This window comes from Pelophylax lessonae, assembly GCF_965119305.1.
Source record: "Pelophylax lessonae genome assembly, chromosome: 5".
NCBI lineage: Eukaryota > Metazoa > Chordata > Amphibia > Anura > Ranidae > Pelophylax > Pelophylax lessonae.
This window is the reverse complement of record NC_138772.1, coordinates 186,450,847-186,475,747: the sequence shown is the minus strand read 5'-3', so window position 1 is coordinate 186,475,747 and position 24,901 is coordinate 186,450,847. Positions and strand designations below refer to the sequence as shown.

General features: G+C 40.0%; 1 protein-coding gene across 1 annotated transcript in view; it reads left to right on the top strand.

The window, feature by feature from the left end:
• Nucleotides 1–24,901, top strand: part of CNTNAP2 (contactin associated protein 2) — a 2,507,009-nt gene that overhangs the window by 623,087 nt on the left and 1,859,021 nt on the right. Inside the window, exon 2 of the mRNA XM_082257542.1 lies at nucleotides 22,356–22,466. Within this exon, the coding sequence (XP_082113668.1) occupies nucleotides 22,356–22,466 (111 nt within the window). The remainder of the gene's footprint in view (nucleotides 1–22,355; nucleotides 22,467–24,901) is intronic.

The window sequence follows — 24,901 nt, the reverse complement described above, 5'->3', positions numbered from 1 at the left end:
TGGTTTGGTGTTGTTTTGAATTAGATTTTTTACATATTTTTAATAAATACTACACTATGAGCGATTTTTTCTGGTGTCGGTGACCCTTCTGTCTGGCTTGCTGAGATTGAGCCATTTCCCTGAGGACTTCACCTGTGAGGTTGGAAGTTCTACCACATCCACAGAGTATCAGATGTATCTTCAAAAGAAGGACTATTGAATACTAAATGTGCTTTTGCTGTCCTAAAACTTAGACAGCACCTGGTTCTGGTGAGTGTGGACTTCATATATTTGGTGGAGGCAACACACAGACTGGGATTCACTGAAATTGTGAAGTAAAACAAACTGGAACTATTTCATTTTCACTTATGGACTTTTATTTACTTTATTGTGATTACATTTATTTGATTTAAAACTCAGTTTTGTTTATGCACATTTGTATACTTGTTGAAGAGTATCACTATTGTTCATACAGCGCTGCTTTTTTTCTTTTTTATGTACTTTTTGTGTTTGTATATTTACATAAATTGCTTGCTGTATTTTCCAGACCACTTAAGCTGACTATTTAGAATAACATTCAAGGAGGTTGAAGGACTTGTTTAATGTATGTGTCCCAATCTGTGTAGATATGCTAAGGAAAATATATCTTACTGTATGACAAAGCGATTGCATCCTAAAAAAGTTATTGGATCCTTTTTTATTTATTAAGCAGATTTCCAATTTAGAATAGATCTTCCATTTTGGCCCACTGTGGAGTAGCCCTTCCTTGCAACACAAGTCCTTGATTGAAATCAAGTTCAGGACAATATCTGGGTACTCTGGTTTTTTCCCGCAGTCCGCAGACATGCTGGTGGGTTATTTGGGTCATGTCTAAATGGCCTTAGTATGTGTGTATGCATGTGAGATAGGGACCTTTTATTGTAAGCTCCTTGAGACCAGGGACTGATGTTCAATATATAAAACATTGAGTAAATTGTTGGCACTTTATAAATACTTTAATAAGTAAATACACTTCTCCTACTGTGATATTAAATAGTGATGAAAGTCAAACTACATATTTAAATACACTTGCAATAAACACAGTGAAACAAACGTTCATTATTGTCTAGCTATAAGGGTGAAGAAGGACCTGAGAAGAGCCTGGTAACATAAAAGCTAGAGGTTGTGGATAGAAAGAAACTTTCAATAATTAAACTGAAGGGGATTAGTTAATGCATTGTCAAGAAACATCTTTTGAGGAAGAGGCGCTTCCATTCCATACATATGTATGTCATTCCCTGAACAGTGGCTTCATTTGAACCATATTATCCTCTGGCAAACATCTGGCTTGGCTCATTAAAATATTCATGATTCGGGCAATAAACGAGTCTCTAGCTGATCCAATGTAAAGAGGGCTACTTAATAATTTGGACAGTTTGTAGTAATTATGACTGCATGCAAAATTTGCTCATTTGGAGCTGCTAGTTAAATGTAGCATTCCTAATGATAACGGAAGACCTGTGTTGTCTTGAGACAGCTCACTTGGTCAGCATGCTCTACTGACTGGCAAGATGTGCAAGCTCCATTTTATCTAGCTTCCCTCTGGGCCCACTGTTATAGAACCATACAACATTGAGCACAATAATATACTGTCATCTGCATAAATCAGTTTATCATTTTATATTTTTATATGTATGGGTTATATGTTATATTATTTCTTTTAACTATTTTGGTTGTAGCATCATTTGAGACAATAATATTAAAGCACCATGCAGACATTACTAACAAAAATAAATCCAGTTTTTTACATTCTAAAATTTATTTGTGTTAGTAACAGCCTCCTGTATCCCCTGTCCAGCAGGACTTGCTCTTTGCAAATATGTGAAATAGGAAACACTCCAACAGGAGTAGAGAGCAGAGTGAGTGCAGGATGATGTCAGTAGCATATTTTGTAAAGCCGTCCTTAGATAGTGTGATTTTCTTTCCGGCAACCTAGGGTCTTGAATCCCCCCATCAACACAGTCAGTGTTAATAGGGGAATCGCTCTCGCAGAGCTATGGTGATCTCCTGGCGAGGGGCACAGGGAGCCATTCCTGCCGAGAGAACCCAATGTGATTATTGCTACCGGTTACAGCCGCTGGCAACAATCGCATTAGAAATCCAATGAGCTGGTTCAGCAGAGACTGGCCGAGATTCAAACCATGTATGGGCAGGCTGATTGTGCCCAAGTTCGAACTATTAACTTGGGTACAGTCAGCCTGCCCATACATGGTCTGAATCTTGGCCGGTCCCTGCTGGACCGGCCAAGATTTGAATCATCTATGGCCAGCTTAACTGTACCAGAGAAAGTGGTGGGTGTCGCCTGTCACCTGAGAGGAATACAAATCTTTTTTGCAGGAAAATTGGCTCCCCTATATGTTTTTATCTGTGTATCTGGGTGTTTTCCTGACGTTTTTAACTAAAGGCAATGTCAAACTAATTCTATACAAGTTTACACTTTTTCTCGTGTAACATCTAATATTGATTGGCTTGCGCAAAAGTTAAAGCTCCTACAATCTATGGGATATATATGTATATATATATATATATATATATATATATATATAAGAGAACAAGTCCACAGGGATTGCTGCACAAATATTCTTTCTTGGTCTGATATATATCAGACCAAGAAAGAATATTTGTGTAGCAATCCCTGTGGACTTGTTCTCTTATATATATACAGCCTGTGGGATGGCTTGATTGCTTTGCACACGACTTCAATGAACCATTGCTGTTGTGCTGCTCACCCTACTTCTGAAATATATATATATATATATATATATATATATATATATATATATATGTTTTTTTTTTTTTTTTACTAGTAATGGTGGCGATCAGCGAATTATAGTCGGACTTCGATATTGGGACACAAACTGACAATTTGACACTTTTTGGGGACCAGTGACACCAATACAGTGATCAGTGCTAAAAAATATGCACTGTCACTGTTCTAATGACACTGACAAGGAAGGGGTTAACATCAGGGGAGATCAAAGGGTTAAACATGTGCCTGTAGAAGGCATGGATCTGTGCCTCTGCTTAGCAGAGACACATAATCCATGTCTTCTGTAGTGACAGAACAGCGATCTGCCATGTTTACATAGGCAAAAACAAATTGAAAAGGATTAAAAGAGGTGCATGGAAGCCAGCCAGCCCCCAGTCTGATGTACTCACCCTCCAGTCTGCCACCAACCAAGTAGACCTGTCTCAATATACATAAAGAACAGGGGTTTAGTTGACACGCATTTGCAAACGCATGTGTAAGCTGCAGAGCCACGGCACGGCACCCTGTTTTATCTGCAGTCCCTAACACTTTTAAATGTAAGTGTCTCCACTCTGGGAGCACATGGTTGCTAATGGGTGGATAGGAGGCAGGTGGGAGAGAGCAGCCCAAACGTCCCCCACCCCACTTCCATCCACGACTGGTATGGTATCTCAATGCTCTGATAGCAATGTTCTTAAGATGGTACAAACTGAAAATGACCAACTGAAAAGCATACACCTCCAATCCCTTGGCAGATGCAGTGTAAAACACAGATTGGGACTTTATATGAGGCAGTTTGCCTGTATAGTTCAGTGCCTCCATCCCTAATTTCATAAAATATTTGGGACTTTACATGAGACAAGCAGGTCATGCTAGGGTCTCCATCCCTGTATATGAAAAAACTGGGGTCAAATTTGACTGCATTCACCAAAAACGGACAAAAATCGCAAGGTGGGACTTTACATAGGCAGACTGCCGTTCTGTCAGTGTACTGAAGCATCGACAGGCGCCAGAGGATATCGAGTCTGCCATACCCGCCAATCAGCTAGACACAGCAGGAGTGGGCCGGCAGCGACGGGCGCCCCAAACCCAGAAGTGTTGGATCATGTTCTAGGTATGTGATCCAGCCAGAGATGTATAGTAACGAAGTAGAACTACTTAAGTACTGTACTTAAGTACCGAATTGCGGTATCTGTACTTTCCTAGAGTAGAATTTTTTTCTCCTACTTCTACTTTTACTTCACTACATTTTTTCGATGATTTCGATACTTCTACTCAAGTATTTTTTTTTTGTGCTGCATAGTTACTCGTTACTTTTAAAAAAATTACCACTGCCAGAACAGTAGATGGCAGGTTACATAAAGCTCAAACAAATGTGTATAATGTCATTTGTAAATCAGCGCATACGAAAATAAAGGCTGTGTATAATAAAAGCTGCTATACCAAATCTTTCCAATAAAAAGAAAATATGAAACAAACAAATAAATGTAGCTACAGCGCTTAAAGTGCATCAAGAAATTACTAACAAACACAGGTTAATCATTTGAATAAATCATTTGAAATAATAAAAACCAATATGATGTTCAAACTTTTGACTTCTTTCTTTAATAACTACATAGCACAGTACTTGTACTTCTACTTTCAGTACTTGAGTAGAAATTTTTTTTCAAAACTACTGGTACTTTTTACTTTTAGTACTTAAGTAGCAAATTTTTTGAAAAAACTACTTGCAATACTTAAGTAAAAAAAATGTTGAATACTTTAGTACTTCTACTTAAGTAACTTTTTCTGCGAGCACTTCCACTTCTACTCAAGTCCCTTTTTGATCGAGCACTTGTACTTTTACTCAAGTAGAAATTTCGAGTACTTTATACAAGTCTGGATCCAGCGCAGGAGAGCTGCCTTGCTGCCATATATCTACAGTATGCGGTCAGCAAATTTTAAAGTTACACATGGGGGTTAATTTACTAATTTGCAAAATCTTGTACAACCGTGCATGGTAGCCAATCTGGTTAAAATTTGGAAGCTCATTGGTTTCTATGCAAAGCTGCCCCAGATTTTGCACTCTCCAGTTTTAGGAAATAAACCTGTGTTTTTAAAAGTACATTGTGCCCATGATGGCATGCTGCATTTTACATGTAAAGGTGAACTTAAAGTGGAGTTCCAGCCATTTACTCACCTGTCCAACGGTCCAGCGATGCGGCCGCCGGAAGCCTCGATCCTCTCCCTCGGCGCCGGCATCACTGCTGTGGGCACCCGGCTGTTACAGTTTGCGGCTTCACAGCCGGGTACCCACTGCGCATGCGCGAGTCGCGCTGCGCGCCGTGATTGGCCGGCAATCTTCTGGGACCTCTGACGTGTCCCAGAAGATTGCAGGGAGGGAGGGGGAGAGGAGAACTTCCGCTCAGGGCGCCGCGGCACTCCGAGCGGAAGTGGGAGCGGGTACCTGTCAAAACTAGGTACCCGCTCCCCCCCCCAAAAAATGACATGCCAAATGTGGCATGTCGGGGGGTCAGGACTCCCTAAAGCGGAAGTTCCACTTTTGGGTGGAACTCCGCTTTAAAGCAGGGTTGAACGGAAAAAAAAATAATAGTGTGTACCCGGCTTTAGGGTTGGTTGTTTTATTATCAAAGCCAGTGCTGACACGGTGGTCTCATGGCTTTATCAGAAAACAAAGCCATATGATTTTTCTTTTCCAATCAAATCTCAACAAAGCAGTCCCCGTGGCTAATTTTGACTAAATTTTAGTGAAGGCAAAAACACAGCACTTTTGTGAAATCGAGTCTGGTGAAATCATTCTGATGATCTCTACTCTCTACACTCCCTGGGGCAGTTTAGATGCATTGCGTGCAGTACAGTCTAGTGCAGGTACACTTTAATTGCATTCGGGTTGGATGAAGAGTCTAATTATGTAAATATAGGATTTTCAATGTTTGTTTAGATTTGCAAGTGATATTACAAATGTGTATGAAGTTTGATTACGGCTCAGCAAGGAATTTAAAGTTTAATTCCACAAGGCCTTCTCTTCTTTCCCATAAGCATATTGTTTGATAAATTTCAAAGTTATCAACTATGCACTTTAGCAATGGATTAAACACAAAGGTTCTTTTTGAATTGCTTGGCAGATTTCTTTCCAAGACTTTACTTATGTTTATATATAAATACAAATCTCTTGAAAGGCATTTACAGTCTAATGACGCACCCAAGATATAATTTGGTGTTGTTCACAGTCAAATCTGAAAAACACCTGCTAAAGTACTATAATTTATAGTTTCAAGCCAGATCAAATGATACTTATTTACAAGCACTTATGCGTGTTTGCAGTGTTTAGTGTTGTAAACATATGGATAGGAAGGTGTAACGTTACTGGAAAAGCTTATTTAATTTGTTAATAGGTGAATCAAATTATAATTAGTTTTCAATATCATAGGTTGCTGTGTTACCTAAATGTTAAAGTGATTGTAAAGGCAGAAAGTTTTTTTTTTTATCTTAATGCATTCTTTGCATTAGGATAACCAGCCTTCTGTGTGCAGCAGCCCCCCTTAGCCCCCCTAATACTCACCTAAGCCATCCAGGACCCTCCCTCCTGATTGGCTGAGACACAGCAGTGGCACCATTGGCTCCTACTGCTGTCAATTAAACTCAGTTAGCCAATCAGGAGAGAAAAGGAGCGGGCCGAACCGCAGCTCCATGTCTGAACGGATACATGGAGCTGCAGCTCGGCTCGTGCCCCGATAGCAAGCTGAGTGGATGGACCATGTAGTGGTTACGATGTCAGTGATGCCCGGTCGTACAGTGGATACTTCTTAGGTGGCCTTGCTGCCCTCTAGGACTTGGGTTGTCCTGACCATACTGTAGAAAAAAAGAAAAGAGAGGGTGCACTGGCCTCGTGCATCATCCAATGTATGTATGAGAGAAATAGTGATAAAAACATATAGATATCTACTCACAACAGCGCAATAGTAAGAGCTCATCAGGCCACCTATGTGGCTATTCACATGTGAATGACCACAACCTCTAAAAGAGGGAGGGGGCCTTATCTAGGACCCAACCGGCTAATGGGTTTTGAAGGACCGACCTACTTCTTCAGAACCTGGTAGGGTTGTGGACAGTGTACAATATGTGTTACCTACACATGATAAGACATTCCATGATTTGTATTCTGGGTCCTGGAGCCCAGAGATGTTAAAGGAGAAGTGTGGGAATAGTAAAAAAAAAACAAACACACATCCTCACCTCCCTGCTGAAGCATTAGTCCGATGTCGGAGTTATCCCCAGCTCTGAGCCTGAAAACTGAGCAATCACATGACCGCTGGTCCCTCAGTTCTTGGGTCCCCCCTGAGAAAAGAGCAGTGACTGTCAGTCAGGCTGGGGATAGGGAGGGTGCAGCTGACTCAGGCTCTCAGTGGCATGCTGAGCCCAGCTGCCAGTCCAGGCATCTAGTTGGATCCCAACATAATTGGTGGGATTCTTCCAGATCTTGGTGTGGCTCTGTGACATTAGCTGACAGTGGGCTTAAGCCTGCTGTTGGATGATTCTGGGTCACAGGAGAGCACAAGTGAGTGCACTCTTGTGATACAGAAGAGAAGTATGTCCAAAAGCTTTGGCTATGTGTCTCTTTTAAAGCGCTTAGGGTGGTGTTCTGTCAAGATTATGTGACCATTTACACTTTTTAGGGTAATATGTGTAAAAGAGATCACACAAACAATTGTAAGCATTCATAAAACATTTAGTTGAATAATGACAGATATAGAGACAGAAGTACAAGTGCAATAATATAAAAAAAATATATATAAATAGACATAGCTGCAGACTTTAGATGCTCTTCCAAATGTCCCTGCCCCACCTTTCGAGCAGGTTGTTGGCAGACGTATCAGGGCAGACATGTGCTTCTCGACGTTCGGTTAGAGGACTAGTTTTTTCCAGTTTGGGCTGTGGTAGCTACAGGCTAGTATGTGGCTAAATGATTAACCATGTTGTTTGGACAATGATTTCACCTTTTAAGGGGGATAGTGGGCTTGGTCATCCTGCATTCCACAAGCTTTACATCAGTAAGGTAAAGCTATACATGTGACCTTATATGGCTCCTTGACCAGGTCTTAGAGGAGGTTTTCCTTAACAATAGTGAGCCACAAGGAAGAAAAATGAGCTTTCTCCATCAGGTGGGATAAAGCCTCCATTCCTTTGTCCACGTCTTACCTGGTACACTCATTTTTAGTCTCAGAGGTCCATATACATATATATATATTTATGTGAGCTGACTGATGCTCATGATTCTTTCTCATTCTGTCTGCTGTGGGAGCCTGCTGCTAGGTGAAAAGGCTGAAAGCAGACAAAACCATAAACAAGCACAACTGCTGCCTGTTTGTTTGAGAAAACCTATTAGGGGACATCTTGTTAGTCAGGAAATGACCTGAGTATGTGGCTTTGACTTTCAGAAGTTTTGTATGGTTCATGCTATGAACTTGCAGTACAAAGCCCTTGTGCTTTGAATTGTGCTTTTTTACGGCTTTGCTAAATGAAAGTGCAAAACTATATGGACTGAAAACTTGGAAATTAAAAAAAAAATGTAAAAGCAGCTAACCGATAAATGAATACAGTTTCCCTTTAACCACTTGCCGACTGCCGCACGACTATTTACGTCGGCAGTCAGCCCCTCACAGGCAAATCGTCGTAGGGCTACGTTGCTAGCCTGTAAGGGTTTTGGGAGCGAGCGAGCGCCGCCGGATGCACGGCGGACCCGATGTCCGCCGGGCACTCGCGATCGCCCATGACAGCGGGAGAAAGGCAGGCGGCTAGTGTAAACAAAGCCGCCTGTCAGTCTCCCCTGTGTAAGAATGGTGATCAAACGGTTCTGCTATGTAGGACCGTTGATCACTGTTCTTACACATCAAGCCACAGCCAATCACAGTTAGAATCACGCCCCTAGGACACACTTAACCCCTCCCTCTCCAATACAGTTAACTCCTTCACTGCCAGTGTCATTTTTACTGTAACAGTGCATATGTATAGCACTGATTACTGTAGTAATGTCACTGGTAACCCCAAAAGTGTAAAAAATGTCAGTCAAGGTTCCGATCTGTCCGCACCAATGTCGCAGTCCCCCAAAAAAAATCGCAGATCACCGCCATTACTCGTTAAAAAAATAACAAAAATAACATCTTTCCCTTTGTTAGTAAACGCAATAATTTTCAAAATCAAAATTCGCTTTTTGCGATTTTTTTTACCAAACATATGGTAAAAAAAAAAATTGGCCTAAAATGTTAAAAAATTTTGATTTTTACATTTTTTTGGGGGGGAATTTCATTCATTCAAAAATGTGAAAAATATTGTTATTTTTGCAAAATTTACGCTCTTTTTTTGTTTATAGCGCATGATCAAAAAATCGCACAGGTGATCAAATACCACCAAAAGAAAGCTCTGTTTGTGGGAAAAAAAGGACGCCAAATTCGTTTATGTACAGCATCGCACGACCGCGCAATTGTCCGTTAAAGTCACGCAGTGCCGAATCGCAAAATAGGCCCTAGTCAGGAAGGGGGTAAAATCTTCCGGGGCTTAAGTGGTTAAGAGAAGTTTTTAAAATCCACTCCATTTAGCAAGTTGACTTGAACAATACAAAAAAAAAGCTGCAGTCAGCATATCGGATTTGTTGCAGCCGAACAAAAAACTTTGTTAGTAGCAAAAAGGAAAGCACTCCATTTTAATATAAATATGCAGATACAGCTAACAGGGCCAATATGTCAAAATGTAGTAACAGTAATGGAAGTAAAGGGAATGGCTCTTCCATACTTTGCCATGTGAAAACTGCAGATAAAGCTAGCTATGAGTTTCATATGCCTCATTATTACTTCTAAGGATGCCATTAATCATTATACACAGTCACATTACTCTATAAATAAAGTCACATTTTCTAAATCCATTTTACCCTATTGCTTTTTTGAACTAAATATATTTCCAAAATGAAATGTTGTGATTATACCCTACCAGGAACATTCTGTCACCAAGCTGGGAACATTTCAATAATAACCAATCAGATGTCATCTTTCATTTTTCTAGAACAGACTAAAATGAAAGCTATTTGTTTAGCTCATATGGGTGGTACCTTTACTGTTTGCATCATGTTTCTATAATTCTGTTGTAAAATAGGATTAGGTAAAGTAAAGGTCATTACGTAATTTAAAATACAGCGTTTTAAATATTTTTGCTGTTACATCAATTAGTGCCAATTGTAAATTGTTAAAGTGGAACTTGACCCAAGGAAAGCAGGTACCTAGTTTTGAGATACCCACACCCACTTCTGCTTGGATCACCCCTCTTTGCCCGCAGCCTTCTGGGGCACATCACAGGTCTCAGGAGACTGTGGGACCATTCACAAAGAGCAGTATGGCTCGCAAATGTACAGTGGGAAGCCACAAGGAGTCACAGTAGGCTTCCTAAAATAAACATGCCGGAGCAAAGGACCGGAAGATCGACAAAATCCTGGGCAGATGCCTGGACAGGTAAGTGTTCTTTTATTAAAAGTCAGCAGCTACTGTATTTGTAGCTGCTGACTTTTAATTTGTCTTTTTTTGTGGGGGAGGGGCGGGGAGTTCCAGCATGTTAAAAAAAAAAAAATTTAAGTCAGCAGCTACAAATACTGTAGCTGTTGACTTTTAATATAAGGACACTTACCTGTCCAGGGATCCCGCCATGTTGGCACCCCAAGCCAATCCATCCACTGATTCACTAAGGGATAAAGAAAGGTGAGCATTGCAACTTCACAACCTGTTTCCTACTATGCATGCACGAGTCGTGCTGCCCTTTCTGAATGGTCCTGCTGTCTTCTGGGACTTGTGTGTCTCCCAGAAGGCAACATGGGGAAGGAGAAGGGGCCGGAAATTTGGTAGCTCGCCGCACAAAGAGTGAGGCGATCTTACACTGAAGTGGGAGCGGGTACCTGATTTTGACAGGTATCTGCTCCCCCCCAAAAGGTACCAAATGTGGCAGCAGAGGGGGGGGGGGTAAGCAAACAAGCGGAGCTTCCACTTTTGGGGGGGATGCTCCGCTTTAAGATACTCTTTAATTTAAAATGGGTGAATGACTTCTATAAAATATCTATTTCTGTACATATTAATTACAAGGTGAACAGGAAGTTTCACCTGCAACAGTCTCATACAGTTAAGTTAAAGCACAGCATGGTCTTTGATCATCAAAAAGAGTATTATCTTTCTCTTTTTTCCCTTTTGTTTTCCATTTTCCTTTCCTGTTCCTTTTCCCTTTCCTATTAGTTTTCCTTCTATATAAATATATACAGTATATACGGTTTATACAATACACAGTACAATCTATATACAGTATATATTTATTATGTTTACCTATTTTTAGCCAGCAGGGGGTGCTATACACTACATTTCATATATTTGGAAACTTTCTGCCTATTCTCAAAAACTCTTAAAGGCATTATATACCAGCAGCTTACTAATCATTAGATGTGGTGACTGCATTTGTTTTCTTTCTTTTTTTAGGCTTTTTCCTTCTGTTTTTACCTAGGGATCTAATAAGTAACAAAGCTCCTGTATTAGAATGATTCCACCCTGGTTGAAGAAGCACAGGGGCAAAGACAACAGCATTGTCAGACTGGGAGGGGAGTGTTAGATGTACCAGCAGATTTAAATACACCAGCAAAACTGATTGCAAACTCCAGCTAATATTTTATAAGCAGTTACAGAAAAACAGCTTTTTTTCTCTTAGATAAATAGTTTACACAAATAAAGGATGATCATTATAAGCACCCCTGCCAGTAGTAAATGGTTTGTCATAACCATGTAACTGCTACATCTGCTGGACAGATTGTTCTGTTGAAAAACAGCAGACTTACTGGCAAGATAACCAGGCAAGATATTAAAGAAAAAGCCTAAAAAGGAAAACTAATGCAGCCATCACATGTAATAATTGGAAGCCTGCAAAAAAATAAATGTGTGCTTAGGGGTTTGATACCATTTTTGATCTTTTTTCTTGGAGCCAGAAAGGCACTTTAACCATGATCAGTGCATTGTGGGTGCAATGCCCAGGCTCCTGCAGATTATTTATCCATCCACAGATCCATATTGAGGTACAGACCATCAGTTAGGCTGGAGGAAGTATCAAATGACCACAAGTACGATGACAGCACCACAGAATTACGAGTCCCTCTTCTGTGGTGGCAGATGGGACTTGTAGTCTTCCCATTCACAGATCTCTGCAAAAGTATGATGCATTTAATTCATAAAATGATGGTAGTCTTTGGGGAGAAGAACCCTCAAATTCAGTAAAAAAAGGGGGGGGTTGGGGTAGAGGCTGTGGATTTTGTCCATGTTTTATGTTACACCCTAAATATGGGAGTAACATGAATCCCGTGCAAAAAACTAAACCTAACTTATATTTATTTATTTTATTTTATTTAAAAAACTGCTGAGCACGGTGCTCAATAGCTACAACATTGATTACACACACACAGCTGAATCAGTGGACTGTCTCTTTGGTTCAGTTCACACTATGCAGTGTGGGAACCGCATGTGATTTTGAACAGGAATCGCACTGGTTTCCAGTTCAAATCACATGCGATTCCTCAGTAGTGCGATTTGAGGCATTATTCTGTATGACTCAAATTGCACCGAATCTGAACCAAAGTCATGCAGGACCCTTTTTTTGGCTGCACCAGAATCGGATTGCCTGGTTGATCCAATTATGCAAATTGCACAGCATTTTGCAAACCAATTTCAGGGACGTCATTAACTTAACATACACACCCGCAGAGCTTTTCATGAACTTGGTGTGATTTGCATGCGGTGTGGACTCATCACAGCTTTCGAGGTGAATTTGCAGTGCAAGTGTAAACCTGCACTGACACTTCTACCCAGCACCACCCTATACAGCTCCATAAAGACTTTCAATTAGAGAGAGGCATTCTGAAATCAATTCTCTGCTGTGCTCGCTTTTTAGGAATGCCATAAAGCTCTGCAAATCTTCACAACACAACAACACCCTAAGTGCCGGTTCACACTATGTCGCTCTGACTTAGGGGGCGACCTGTGAAGTCACGTGCAGCGCGACTTCGGCGCGACTTGCACGGACTTCATGAAATGAATGTCAATGCAAGTCTCCTCCAGGTCGCCCCGAAGTAGTACAGGACCCTTTTTCTAAGTCGGAGCAACTTGTGTCGCTCCTATTAGAACCGGTCCTGTACTACTCAATGGACCGCGACGGTGCACGACCAAGTCGCCTGACAAGTCGTATTAGTGTGAACCGGCACTTAGGCCCCTTTCACACTGGCTTTCCATGCACCTATATGGAGCAGTGGTTGTCAGCGAAGACATGTCCGCTGACACCCGCTGCTATCCGTATCCAGTCCATTTTCATCCGATCTCCAATAGAGGAGAGCGGGGATCTGACAGCTCCATCTCTGAAAAGTAAGCGGACACGGATCTGTTATCCGCCTGCTCAGCAGGGATCGGCGGATCGATCCCTGCTGAGTAAAATGGAGTCCGCCAGGTGGAAAGCCTGTGTGTAAGGACCTTAATATTGTTGGACTTTACCAAAAATGCCCAGTCTGGAAAAAAAATCAAGATCACCATCAAATGCAAAAACCTGTAACATGTTTTAATAACCAACAAGGTATGTATTACATGATTACAGCATCCATGCACAGTGCTTATTTATAATCTGATCGGATGAAGTTGCATGAAACAAAAAAAAATCACAGAAACCTCAGAGAGATAAAAAGAAATACATTTGGTTACGCCGTGTCATAAGGACAGTGACCTTATGTAATGCCATGTGAATGTGCATTAGTCATTGTGCAGCATAAACCAGTTTATCAATGTTCCTTGAATGAATACCCTCAAAGGACTGTCAAATGTGCTTCTGTTTCTCTCTTTATCATGTTATTCAGCAGTGACAGCTTAGGACCAGCCTAACATACATTAACTGGCGTGATACATTCAATTGCTGCAAGAGGAGATTTCCCTACTTACTTCATGCATCACAGCACTCTCGGGACATGTCACATTAAAACTTGAGTAGCCCTGCACAAACAAGCTGTAGCAAATTGTTACAGTTACTGGCATTTTTTTTTTTTTAAATAAAAGAGTTTAGATGCAAAGGGAGGGTTTTGTTTCATCTCCCAGCATTTGCTATAAAAGATTGATGATGGATCAGACGATTTCAAAAAACAGATGCTCAACATAAACAATGAGAGTGCTTGCTGTCATTTCATTTTCTGGCCACATTTTCAAAGACAAAAGACAAATAAAAACAGCTGTCAGTCATTATATTACATTAAAGCAAAAGTTAAAATGACAATTTAGGAATGAGTTAGGGAAGAGTTTAAAGGTATAGTAAACCTTTCACATTAATATACCTAATAGTGTTGATATTTTGAATTTCAATCTTTTTTTATTTTTAGATAGATAGATAGATAGATAGATAGATAGATAGATAGATAGATAGATAGATAGATAGATAGATAGATAGATAGATAGATAGATACCCAGGGCCCTAACCATTCCCCATTCACATTAGGTTGCTCAGACTTCGACTCCGACGACGGACTTCATCTAATGAATGTCTATGCAAGTCGCCTCCAGGTCACCCCGAAGCAGTACAGGACCCTTTTTCTAAGTCGGTGCGACTTGTGTCGCTCCTATTAGAACTGGTCCTGTACTACTCAATTGACCCGTCGGTGCGCGCCTTGCCAGGCTGACCAAGTCACCTGACAAGTCGTAATAGTGTGAACCGGCTCTAAATGTGGACTATTTTGCCGTTGGGGATGAGAACCACAGAAGGCTGTGCACCAGGGTTAATGGTTGCAAGATAAACAGTCCTAGGGAGCCCAACAAATGTAGAGTCTATCTGGTGGAAGAGTCAAGTGAATACCAGGCTACAAAGTGGTGAAAAATGATGATAAGGAGGTTTTGTGCTATACCGAGGCATCCAGGCTACCATAGCCCTGACTAAAGCAGGGAGAACTGAGGGAGAACTGAAATGAGGGGCTCAAACTCCGTTCCCAGTCTTGCTTTTATATTAACATTAAAAAGGTTGTAGCCCCGAGAAGACCATGTCAGAACAAACATGTAATAAAACCAAACTTACAAGGAAAAAGAAAGAAAAACCAAAAGAGAGGAGAAAAATGAGGTTGGAAATTAGAAGAGAAAGAATGAAGATAGTTACTGAGGGCTGTAATACATCAATAGATGAAGCATCCACAAGGGGGTATTAGGAAATGCTGCCCAGGGTTCCCAGATACGTTCAAATTTATTAGTCTTATCCTGTAAGATGCTAACAAGTTTTTCCTGCATCATTATCCAGAAGATCTTCCTTTTAGCTGTTGCTTAGGACACAGAGGGCTGTTTCCAGGCTCAGGTCTATTGTGATTTTAGCTCCCAGTAGCATGCAGATAATGTTGATATTTAACCTGAAACTAAGCATTGGTTGTGTGGATTTGGAGAAATGCTGGAGCACTGAACCTGCACTTCTCACCTTGCTCCCAGCTTCAAGAACTACTACTCGGTTTTTACTTTAGAGATACTTAGACTAGAAGACTGCTCAGTTACCAGTGGGATGTAGATGTCGTGTGAGCTTAGTTGCCTTTAAAATGACTTGAGCAACTTCAATTCTTCTACTATGAATTTTGAGGATGAATTGCTCCACAGTGTCTTGAGCTACAGAGGCTAACTTACTGCGAGCTAACTTACTGTATGTTAAAATATACTTAGCTACCCTTAGCCTGGTAACAGGTTTATTATTATTGACACACACACATACACACAGTAAAAAATGATTCTGTAGGGCACCCTTACCATGGAGGATCACCAGATTGTAACCCCTTCTCAAGGGTATAAACAGTGATCACCCAATAAATACACAGAGCTAACTCTAAGCCCCCTAACCCCAAAAACGGTATATCTTCAGAGTTCTGTGGATTGGTATGATTGTTTATTGCTTTGGAATTCAAATGAGACTGGCTTTACCTACAAAGAAAGAGTAAGCAACAAACTGAGGTTAATCAGCATTGGGGAATGTCAATCAAATATAACAATATAGAAATAAGAGAGGAGACTTGGAGCAACATTGTAACGTTATGCTGACAGATCCCTTTGAAATGCTGAAGAGGGATGGTTCTCTGCAGAGATTGAGTTGTTTTTTTTTTTTTTGGGGGGGGGGGGGGGTATTTTTTAGAAGCTCATTAATATAGAAGATTAAGATAGCACCAACAGTTGGCACATCACTTTATGAAGTAAAGAGAGACAACACAGGTAAAATACAATTTAAGACAGGAGGGATAGGAGGGCTTTGCTAGTGAGAACTTATCTAAAAGGGAGGATGGTACAACAAGTTGTATCTTTGTAGGAATGAAATGAGTGTAGGATAGAAACTATTTTTTAGAGATCTCTAGAGCAGGAAACAGTAGTAGATAGCCAGACAGTTTGGGGTATGGAGTTCTAAAGGTTCAGAGAAGTTCTGGAGAAACCTTGGAGGATGTGATGATGCAGCTAGAGAGCAGGAGATCTTGGGAGAAGCTGTCATACAGCTCTCTTGATCATGGATGAAGCACCAGCAGACCCCTCCTGGACTTTCTAACTCTAAAAAAAATAAAAGCTGTTGGCCACATTTTTAATCTGGGGTTTCTGTCAAAGTCTGAATGTATTGACAAGCAGCTTTCTGTTCCAAGAAGCTGCTCTTTAGTGCTACTCGAACACTGGGTAAGTTTAACCATCCATGCTCAATCCATGTAGGAACAAGAAGCCACCACACCCCAGGACCTACACAAGGGTCTGAACATGGCTAGGGAAATAGGGAAAATATCTTTACTTCTTGACTATGGCCATATCTGTTTATTTTTTGAACGTTGAAAAAGGTGCACCCCATTGACATTAGAATTTCTTATTAAAGTAAAAGGCGTAATTACTCTGCAATCATGTTCAGTGTTGTTACAGGCAGTGTACCATCACTCTAACCTATAAACTAATATTGTAAGGCCCCTATTTTATTAATCCCTTGCTTCTGCAACAAGCATCTGTGGGTGAGTGATAGCAATGGATGTTGTGTGCCTGTGTTATCAAATGAGATACAACGGAAACATGAATATATTCTATGGGAAGAGCAGTAATTAGAAATAAGCAGTCATTGTTTTTTCTCATAGCTGTGAACTGGATCCTCCGCTCCAGAATGACTGTGTATGTAAAAGTGTGGGTGTGGAATCATGGTGGTTATGGGAGAAGGGGGGTGATAACAATGACAGATTGTTTATTAAGAGACTGCACCTGTTTTTGAAAACATAACCTAATATCATAAATAATCCTGTTAGTATGTTAGTTTCTCATTTACATGCTTGGCTTACATCCAGAATCTGGGCACACAAGTATTTGCAGAACAATACATCTGTGAAATGTTAATAGGAGATAAATAGCAGTGATTTATCTTCACGCACATTAAACATTTAAACCACTAGTCCAGCCAAAACAAATTCTCATAAATGCAATGCAGATTGGAAAATGTGTTGTTCTTAACCGCTTGCCCCATAACAGATTTACTGCTACAGGGCGTCTGCTCTGCCCAGAATCACATATATATATATATATATATATATATATATATATATATATATACTGTATATGTATGTATGTATATGTAATTTTGCCCATCCGGGATTTGGGATGCGAGTGCACGCCGCCGACGGCTCACACCTGCTGTAATTTTACACAGCGGGAGCTGATCAGCAGGTCCCGTGGACCCAATGTCCGCGGGGACCCACCGAACGTTCGGTACACTGACTGAATGCCAGTCTGCCTATGTAAACAAGGCAGATTGTGATTCTGTCAGTACAGAAGACATGGATTCTGTGTTTCTGTAAAGCAGAAACACAGATCCACGTCTTCCATTAGTAAAAGCGCCTCCCCCACACTAGTAAAGCACTGGTCAGGGACACAGGTAACCCTTTGATTGCCCCTGATGTTAACCTCTTCCCTGCCAGCATAATTAGTACAGTGTCAATGCATATTTTAAATCACTGATCACTGCAATAATGTCACCGGTCCCCAAAAAAGCGTCAAAAGTGTCAGTTAGGTGTTCGATTTGTCCGCTACAATATCACAGTCCTGGTATAAGTCCTTTTATGGTATAATATCCCATAGTTTGTGGACGCTAAAACCTTTGCACAAACCAATCAATATACGTTTATTGGGATTTTTTTTCCCAAAATATGTAGCAGAGTACATATTTGCCTAAACTGATGAAGAAATTGGATTTACATTTTTTTATTGCATGTGCTTTAGAGCAGAAAGTAAAAAATATTTTATTACATTTAATATTTTATTTACTAATATATATATATATATATATATATATATATATATACTGTATATATATATATATATATATATATATATATATATATATATATATATATATATATATATATATATATATATTTTTTTTTTTTTTTTTTTTTTTTCAAAATTGACAGTCGTTTTTTGCTTCTAGTGCAAAAAATAAAAAAAGGCAGAGGTGATCAAATACCATCAAAAGAAAGCTCTATTTGTGGGGATAAAAAGGACATCACTTTTTTTTTTGAGTGCAGTGTCACACAACCGCACAATTGTCAGTTAAAGTAATGCAGTGCCGCATGGCAAAAAATGGCCTGGTCAGGAAATGGGGTAACCCTTCCAAAGGTGAAGTCGTTAAAAGGATTACTTCAGCTGACACCCACATTTTCAGTAATTTCTATAATAAATAAAAAAAAAATAAAAAAGCAATTAGGGTGCATTCACACTGTAATGTGTGCGTTGAGCGAACATAAATGATGTAGGTTTTCTTTTTTTTCAGTGCAGGGCAGCTCAAGTCAGTGCAATGCACTGGTGTGAACTGCTCCTGCTGAAATGCATTGCTTTTACAATGTGTATGCACTGGCATATGTTGATCAATACATGGCAGAGCATTTGGTGTGCATGGACCCTTCACTTGTCCACATAACTTTTGGATGTATTGTAAAGTAATGCTTGAAAAATGATGGGGCTCCATTGCAGAAAATTAATTACGCTATAAGTAAAAAGCCTGTGTGTTCTGGAACAGCAAACTACCTGTTACACATAATGAAGTTCAGCTTTATAGCAGCCATACTGCATAAACACAGAAAGCCAGCATTCCTGATGTAAAGTCATTTCCTAATGGCACACACACTAAAGGACTTAGGGACTTAGGGATTGTGACTCACAATTAAATAAAAGGAGAGAATCCTGATAACTATACATACAGTATATGTTGTAGCAAAAGATTATTTACTGCAATGCATAGTGTGGCCCATTGTGGGATCATAGATTTTGAATGAAACCTCAATGCACCTACCAAGGGCAGGGGCACCACAATAAAAACACACATACTTCCATAAGCGCTGAATCAGATGGGCAGTTAGTTCCATCCTCCATGCAGAACCACTGGAAGATGTAGGTGCATCCACCTCTGAACTGCATGCAGGCAGCCCATAGAAGTGGATTCACAGTTAGCAGCACACTGACAAAGTCTGACATGATGGCATGATAGAACGCAGACTTGATCTGTGCATCTGCTACTGCCCACTTGTCAGATTTTGACATGTGATTGTGTCTGTGTAGCTGCAGCATGTGCATCCACTTCTAGGGCTACCTGCACACAGCTCCGTGGTGGATGCACACACACCTTCCACTGGCTCAGCATGGAGAACAAGACTAATCATCCTTCTGAATAAGCCCTTATGCTCAGCTCTAGATTTCTGTAATTACATTATATCTCTCCATTTCTAGGTTTCAGCTCCTTACAGGTCCATCCTCACCAGCTAATAAACTCCAGACATCTGCATGCCCTGAACTCTAAAATCTTGCACTCAATTTGTATTTTAAAAAGTCAACTCCTATGTCCTGTGCTGGTTAAAAGATTTTCATAGATTTAAAACAGAAATTTTCACATTTGACCACTAGATGGCACTAAGTATCAATGAAAATTCTTATGATACGTAATGCCATCTAGTGGTCAAATCTCATATTTGCCCAGCACAAGAAATAGCCTAATAATATTACTATTATTTTTTATTTTTTTGTTCCATTCTCACTGAACCAAGAAACATGTACTTTCAGTGGGCAAATTACTATGCGCATTTTTTATAAGTATATTCTATCTATTCTATATATTCTATATATTTTATAAGTATATTCTATCTATTCCATCTATTCTCAATATTTTGAATTCTTCTTTATTTTACACAAAGGACACAGGATTTAACAAAGCTGGACCCTAAACAGCGCTAAACCCTGTGTTTTACTCTTTCTTTTGTGTGAGTTATCACCCTCTAAAAGACTTCTAATTATTTATTATCCTGTCTGGATTTTTTTATTATCCTCTCTGAATCACTTATACACATCAAACCTCACAGTCCAAGTAATGGTTCACATTTTCACATTTGGCCACTAGATAGCACTAAGTATCAATGAAAATTCTTATGATATGTAATGCCATCTAGTGGTCAAATCTCATATTTGCCCAGCACAAGAAATAGCCTAATAACATTACTATTATTATTATTTTTTTTTTTTTTCCATTCTCACTGAACCAACGTACATGTACTATCAGTGGGCAAATTACTATGCACATTTTTTATAAGTACATCTTATAGTGTGATTGGGCCATCTTTTTTTTTGGACTCTATTCTCAATCTTTTGAATTCTTCTTTATTTTACACAAAGGACACAGGATTTAGCAAAGCTGGACCCTGAACAGCGCTAAACCCTGTGTTTTACTCTTTCTTTTGTGTGAGTTATCACCCTCTAAAAGACTTCTAATTATTTATTATCCTGTCTGGATCTGTTTATTATCCTCTCTGGATCACTTATTAATGTACACATCAAATCTCACAGTCCGAGTAATGGTAATAAACAGAAAGAGCATTAAGGAGCATACTAAGTGCCAGCTAATCAGCATTGTTTTAATTCTTATCAAGGTCATACATGCAGCAATGCAGCATATATCAAAAGCTTTTCTTAGCAAAGATGTTATCTTTAAAATGAACTCCTACAGGGTTGTCCTGTTCCCTATCGTAAGCCGTGCCAGTGGTTGAGCTCCTCAGGAGGAGAGGGTTATAAAAAGATCAGAGCTTAAACTGCAAAGTAATTATCAACCTGTTCCTGAGCTCTGAATGCTGGCTCGGTTTGTACAACATGAGTCTGTTGGCCACCTGCAAGGTAAAAAAGAAGTTTTATAGACAACCAGCCGAGCCTTAGTGTATAGACCAAGTTAAAATAAACCTGTCAGCTCCATACAGAAACACAGGGCTATCATTGTTAAATTCTTTTCTCTAAAAGCCAGTTGCCTGTCTATCATGCTGATCCTTTTGCATCAATCCTTTGAATCAAGCCCATGGAAGAAGTTGCGGAGAACTTTTCTATGACATTCTGGGATCAGTGACTCTAAAAAGTTATAAAGTAACCTTCCGAGGCATATTGTAAATGTTTCCCAAAGTTGCTGAAAAGTTTTAAAATATTTAGTATAAGTTGATAGTAGACCACCATCACCATCACCATCGCCATCAGAATTGGGCTGGGTTTTTGGTGGGAATTATGGATACTTAAAATCGAACTCCATATAAATAATGCTCTATAGCAGCCTTTCTCAACCTTTTCAACTCCGAGGAACCCTTGAAATAAATTTCTGGCCTTGGGGAACCCCTGCTAAAAATTAAAACTCATGGCACATTAGTGTGACAGTCAGTGGGGAGAATGCTTCTTACTCTTGTCATCATTAGGAAGAATTACCCCCTTACAGATAGCTAAAAGGAACAATGGTGTCATTGGGAACGTATCTCAGAGGCAGAAATTGCCAAGTGCTCAAGGAACTCCTAGCAACCTCAGGAGGAACCCTAGTTGAGAACCCTGATCTATAGCAAGGATTATACATTCCACATTCATAATGATGCTAGCAAAATTATTGTGTGCTGTAAGTTGCCTCCAGCATTGCTCCTGTTTCTTCTTGCCGGGGGTTGCCATTTTTCTGAAGCTCAGAGCCCTTGAACAGCAGTAAATCTTTAGGCTGTCAGCAGATTGGCCTCTACAAATTTGACACAGTGCCTAAAAATAGAGAACAAGCACAGAGCAGGGAGAGACAAGGGTTTAGTAACACTTTAATACCCACATGCCATACATGTGTGTATGGGTGGCTGAGGTTTCTGTGCTGAGAGTGCTATCATTGCATGCTTCCAGCACAGTGAACCAAGCTGTCATAGACAATGATTGGGAGTCTTTGGGACCAGCTCCCGATCATGGAACAGCCAATTACAGTGATCACATGACTAGGCAGTCCTTCGCACCTCCCACCGAACTCAAAGACCCTGTTAAAATGAGAGGGAAGGGAATTAAATGCGGTATAGAAAAATCTGATCTTATATTGACTGTGTTGTCTGGCAGGTTTGTGTAAATCTCTGAAATGAAAGGACAGAAATATAAATCTTTTGCTGATAACAGAATACCCTTATAAATATTTAATCTGTGTAGATACAATATAGAATGTTGAATACTGGCATTAAACTCTGCTTTTTTTTTTAATTTTTCAGAAAAATGTGACGAGCCTCTGGTAGTGGCACTTCAGCCTCAATCCTTTAAAAGTTCATCGATAATGTCTGGGATTTATGCTCCAGTATACGCTAAACTCAACAGAAGAGAAGGTATGACCCTTTCTACTTACATAGTATTAGTCAATGTAAAATTGTATTTTTAGCCACATTTTGTAAAAATTTCTATTTGGATAACATAGAAAGCAGTTTAATATAAGTTGTATTGCTTTCAACATCTTTGCTGGGAGATTCACTTCTGATTTCAAATAGACCATGCACTTTGCAAGTGCAGTTGCACTCTGCAAGGGGAATTTGCTCCAGAGCAGGGGTCTTTAAACTATGGCCCTCCAGCTGTTCAGGAACTACAATTCCCATCATGCCTAGTCATGTCTGTGAATGTCAAAGTTTTACAATGCTTCATAGGACGAGTAGTTCCGCAACAGCATGAGGGCGGCAGTTTGAGGATCCCTGCTCCAGAGCCTAATAAACGAGGAGAAGCTCTGCTGACTTCCTTCATCCAATCATGTGCAAGCAAAAATGTTTTTTTTTTCCCTTGCATGTGGTTTGGTATTTTTTGGAAAGTGAAGCTTAACTACATTTACTAAGCTCTGGAGCAACAGCACTTTGAAGAGTGCACTGCCTATTTACATTAGTGTGTACTTGTCTTAATGCAAAGCATTGTCTCTCAGTTTGGTATCTCTTTTGTCTGCTGCTTTGTTCCTCTGCTATCAGCATGAGTCGCTTCTGACAAGTTTTCCTGACACCAAGAAAAAATGGTGACAGCCTCAGCTCTGTTCCTGTTTGCTGAAGGGGTGTGTCCCTTCAATTCAATCAGCTCTTAGAGCTCTCCTCAATGAGCTCTGCAGACTGTAACTTGAGCTCTCCACCCCCTTTTTTCTAAACACTCTGACAAGCTTTAAAAATAAATCACTTTGAAAACATGTAAATAAGAGAGTGGCTGCAGATAAACAGCTACAACTTATGTAGGATGATTTGTTTCATATCTGCGTATCACTTGAGGCCAGTCACTTTACTGGGTATATGGAAGGGTTTACAACCACTTTAAATGATAAGTTCACCTTTTGCCTCATGTTACATGTTAACCCATATTTAGGGTGTAATATGCAGCATGGAAGCATGAAAGACCCCAGAAATCCACTTGTATTTGCCCTCTTACAGGAATCCTAGAGTGCACCCTACGTCTCATATCTGCTTCTTTTAAAATTAGCATGCCCATGCTTCCCTACGCCCCACACAGCTGCATCTTTCCTGCCATTGGCCCTTTGTAAAAGCTACACTTCCCATATGCCACCTTAGCAGATGGGTCTACAGAGCAAGCACATGTTTCCTCCTTCCAGGGCACAATCACTGGCTCTGGGTGCACTTTCTGCCTCACAGCTGGCCTCCCGCCCTTGCTCAATTGCTTCCTCCCTCACAACTCCCCAAAGTGGCATCATTGAAATGAGAACAGATTGAAGAAAGGATTCTCTACTCTGTGTCTCAAGAGGGGCAGGTGCTGGAAGAAATGTATTTTCTTCAAAAGTGTGGCCAAATACAGGAAAACACATACATTTATGAATGTACAAACATGTAAACTGTATTACATCATCTAGACACAATCATCAACAATTTAAACAATTAATGATATATATATATATATATATATATATATATATATATAGATAGATATATATATATATAGATATAGATATATATATATATATATATATATATATATATATATATATATATATATATATATACATATATATATATATATATATATATATATATATATATATATATATATATATATATATATATATATGTATATAGACATTACATGCACACACATATATATATTTATATACATGTATATTTTTTAAATAATATATGCAAAAACGACATTATTCATCCATGACTGCTCTACCACCTCCCGCCACAAAATAAACTAAGAGGTAGGGCCACCCTGTGACATCACTGTCACTGTCCCCGCCCCCTTGTGATTTCATTGACCCTGTATGCCCCAGGCAACGGAACTGTCAGTTGGTTGGAGCCTTCCTCAGGAGCGGACTGACAATCGGCCCTTTGCCTATTTGGTATTTGGTAAACGATGTGACTCGCCACATTGATAAACCTGGAAAAACACTTTTTTAGGAAAGGGGCCATCAAGATTCATGCTGCAGTAACTTTCTAACATATCCTCTAACCCCATTCTGTTGGGGGTGGGGTGAGGGGACTTACAAAGTTACTGCAGCATGAATCCTGCTGGCTGCTTCCCTAAAAAATGTAGAGCAGAAAGCTGTAATAGCTCAGACTCATACTGCTCATTCCAGTGTGCAGCTGGGGACACAGGGCTTAGTGAATTGGCTGTGTCAGAATCCCTGAGCGCGCTTTGGAGGAACACTTTAGCCGTATGTGTCGGGCTTCAGAAGGGTGGCTGGATGTAGTAGTGTAGTGACGTCACATACATGTGTAGTCCAGCCGTCCTTCCTGAAATCTTGCAACAAAGTCCGTATGGAAGTACGGACCTCAGCAAAATAGAG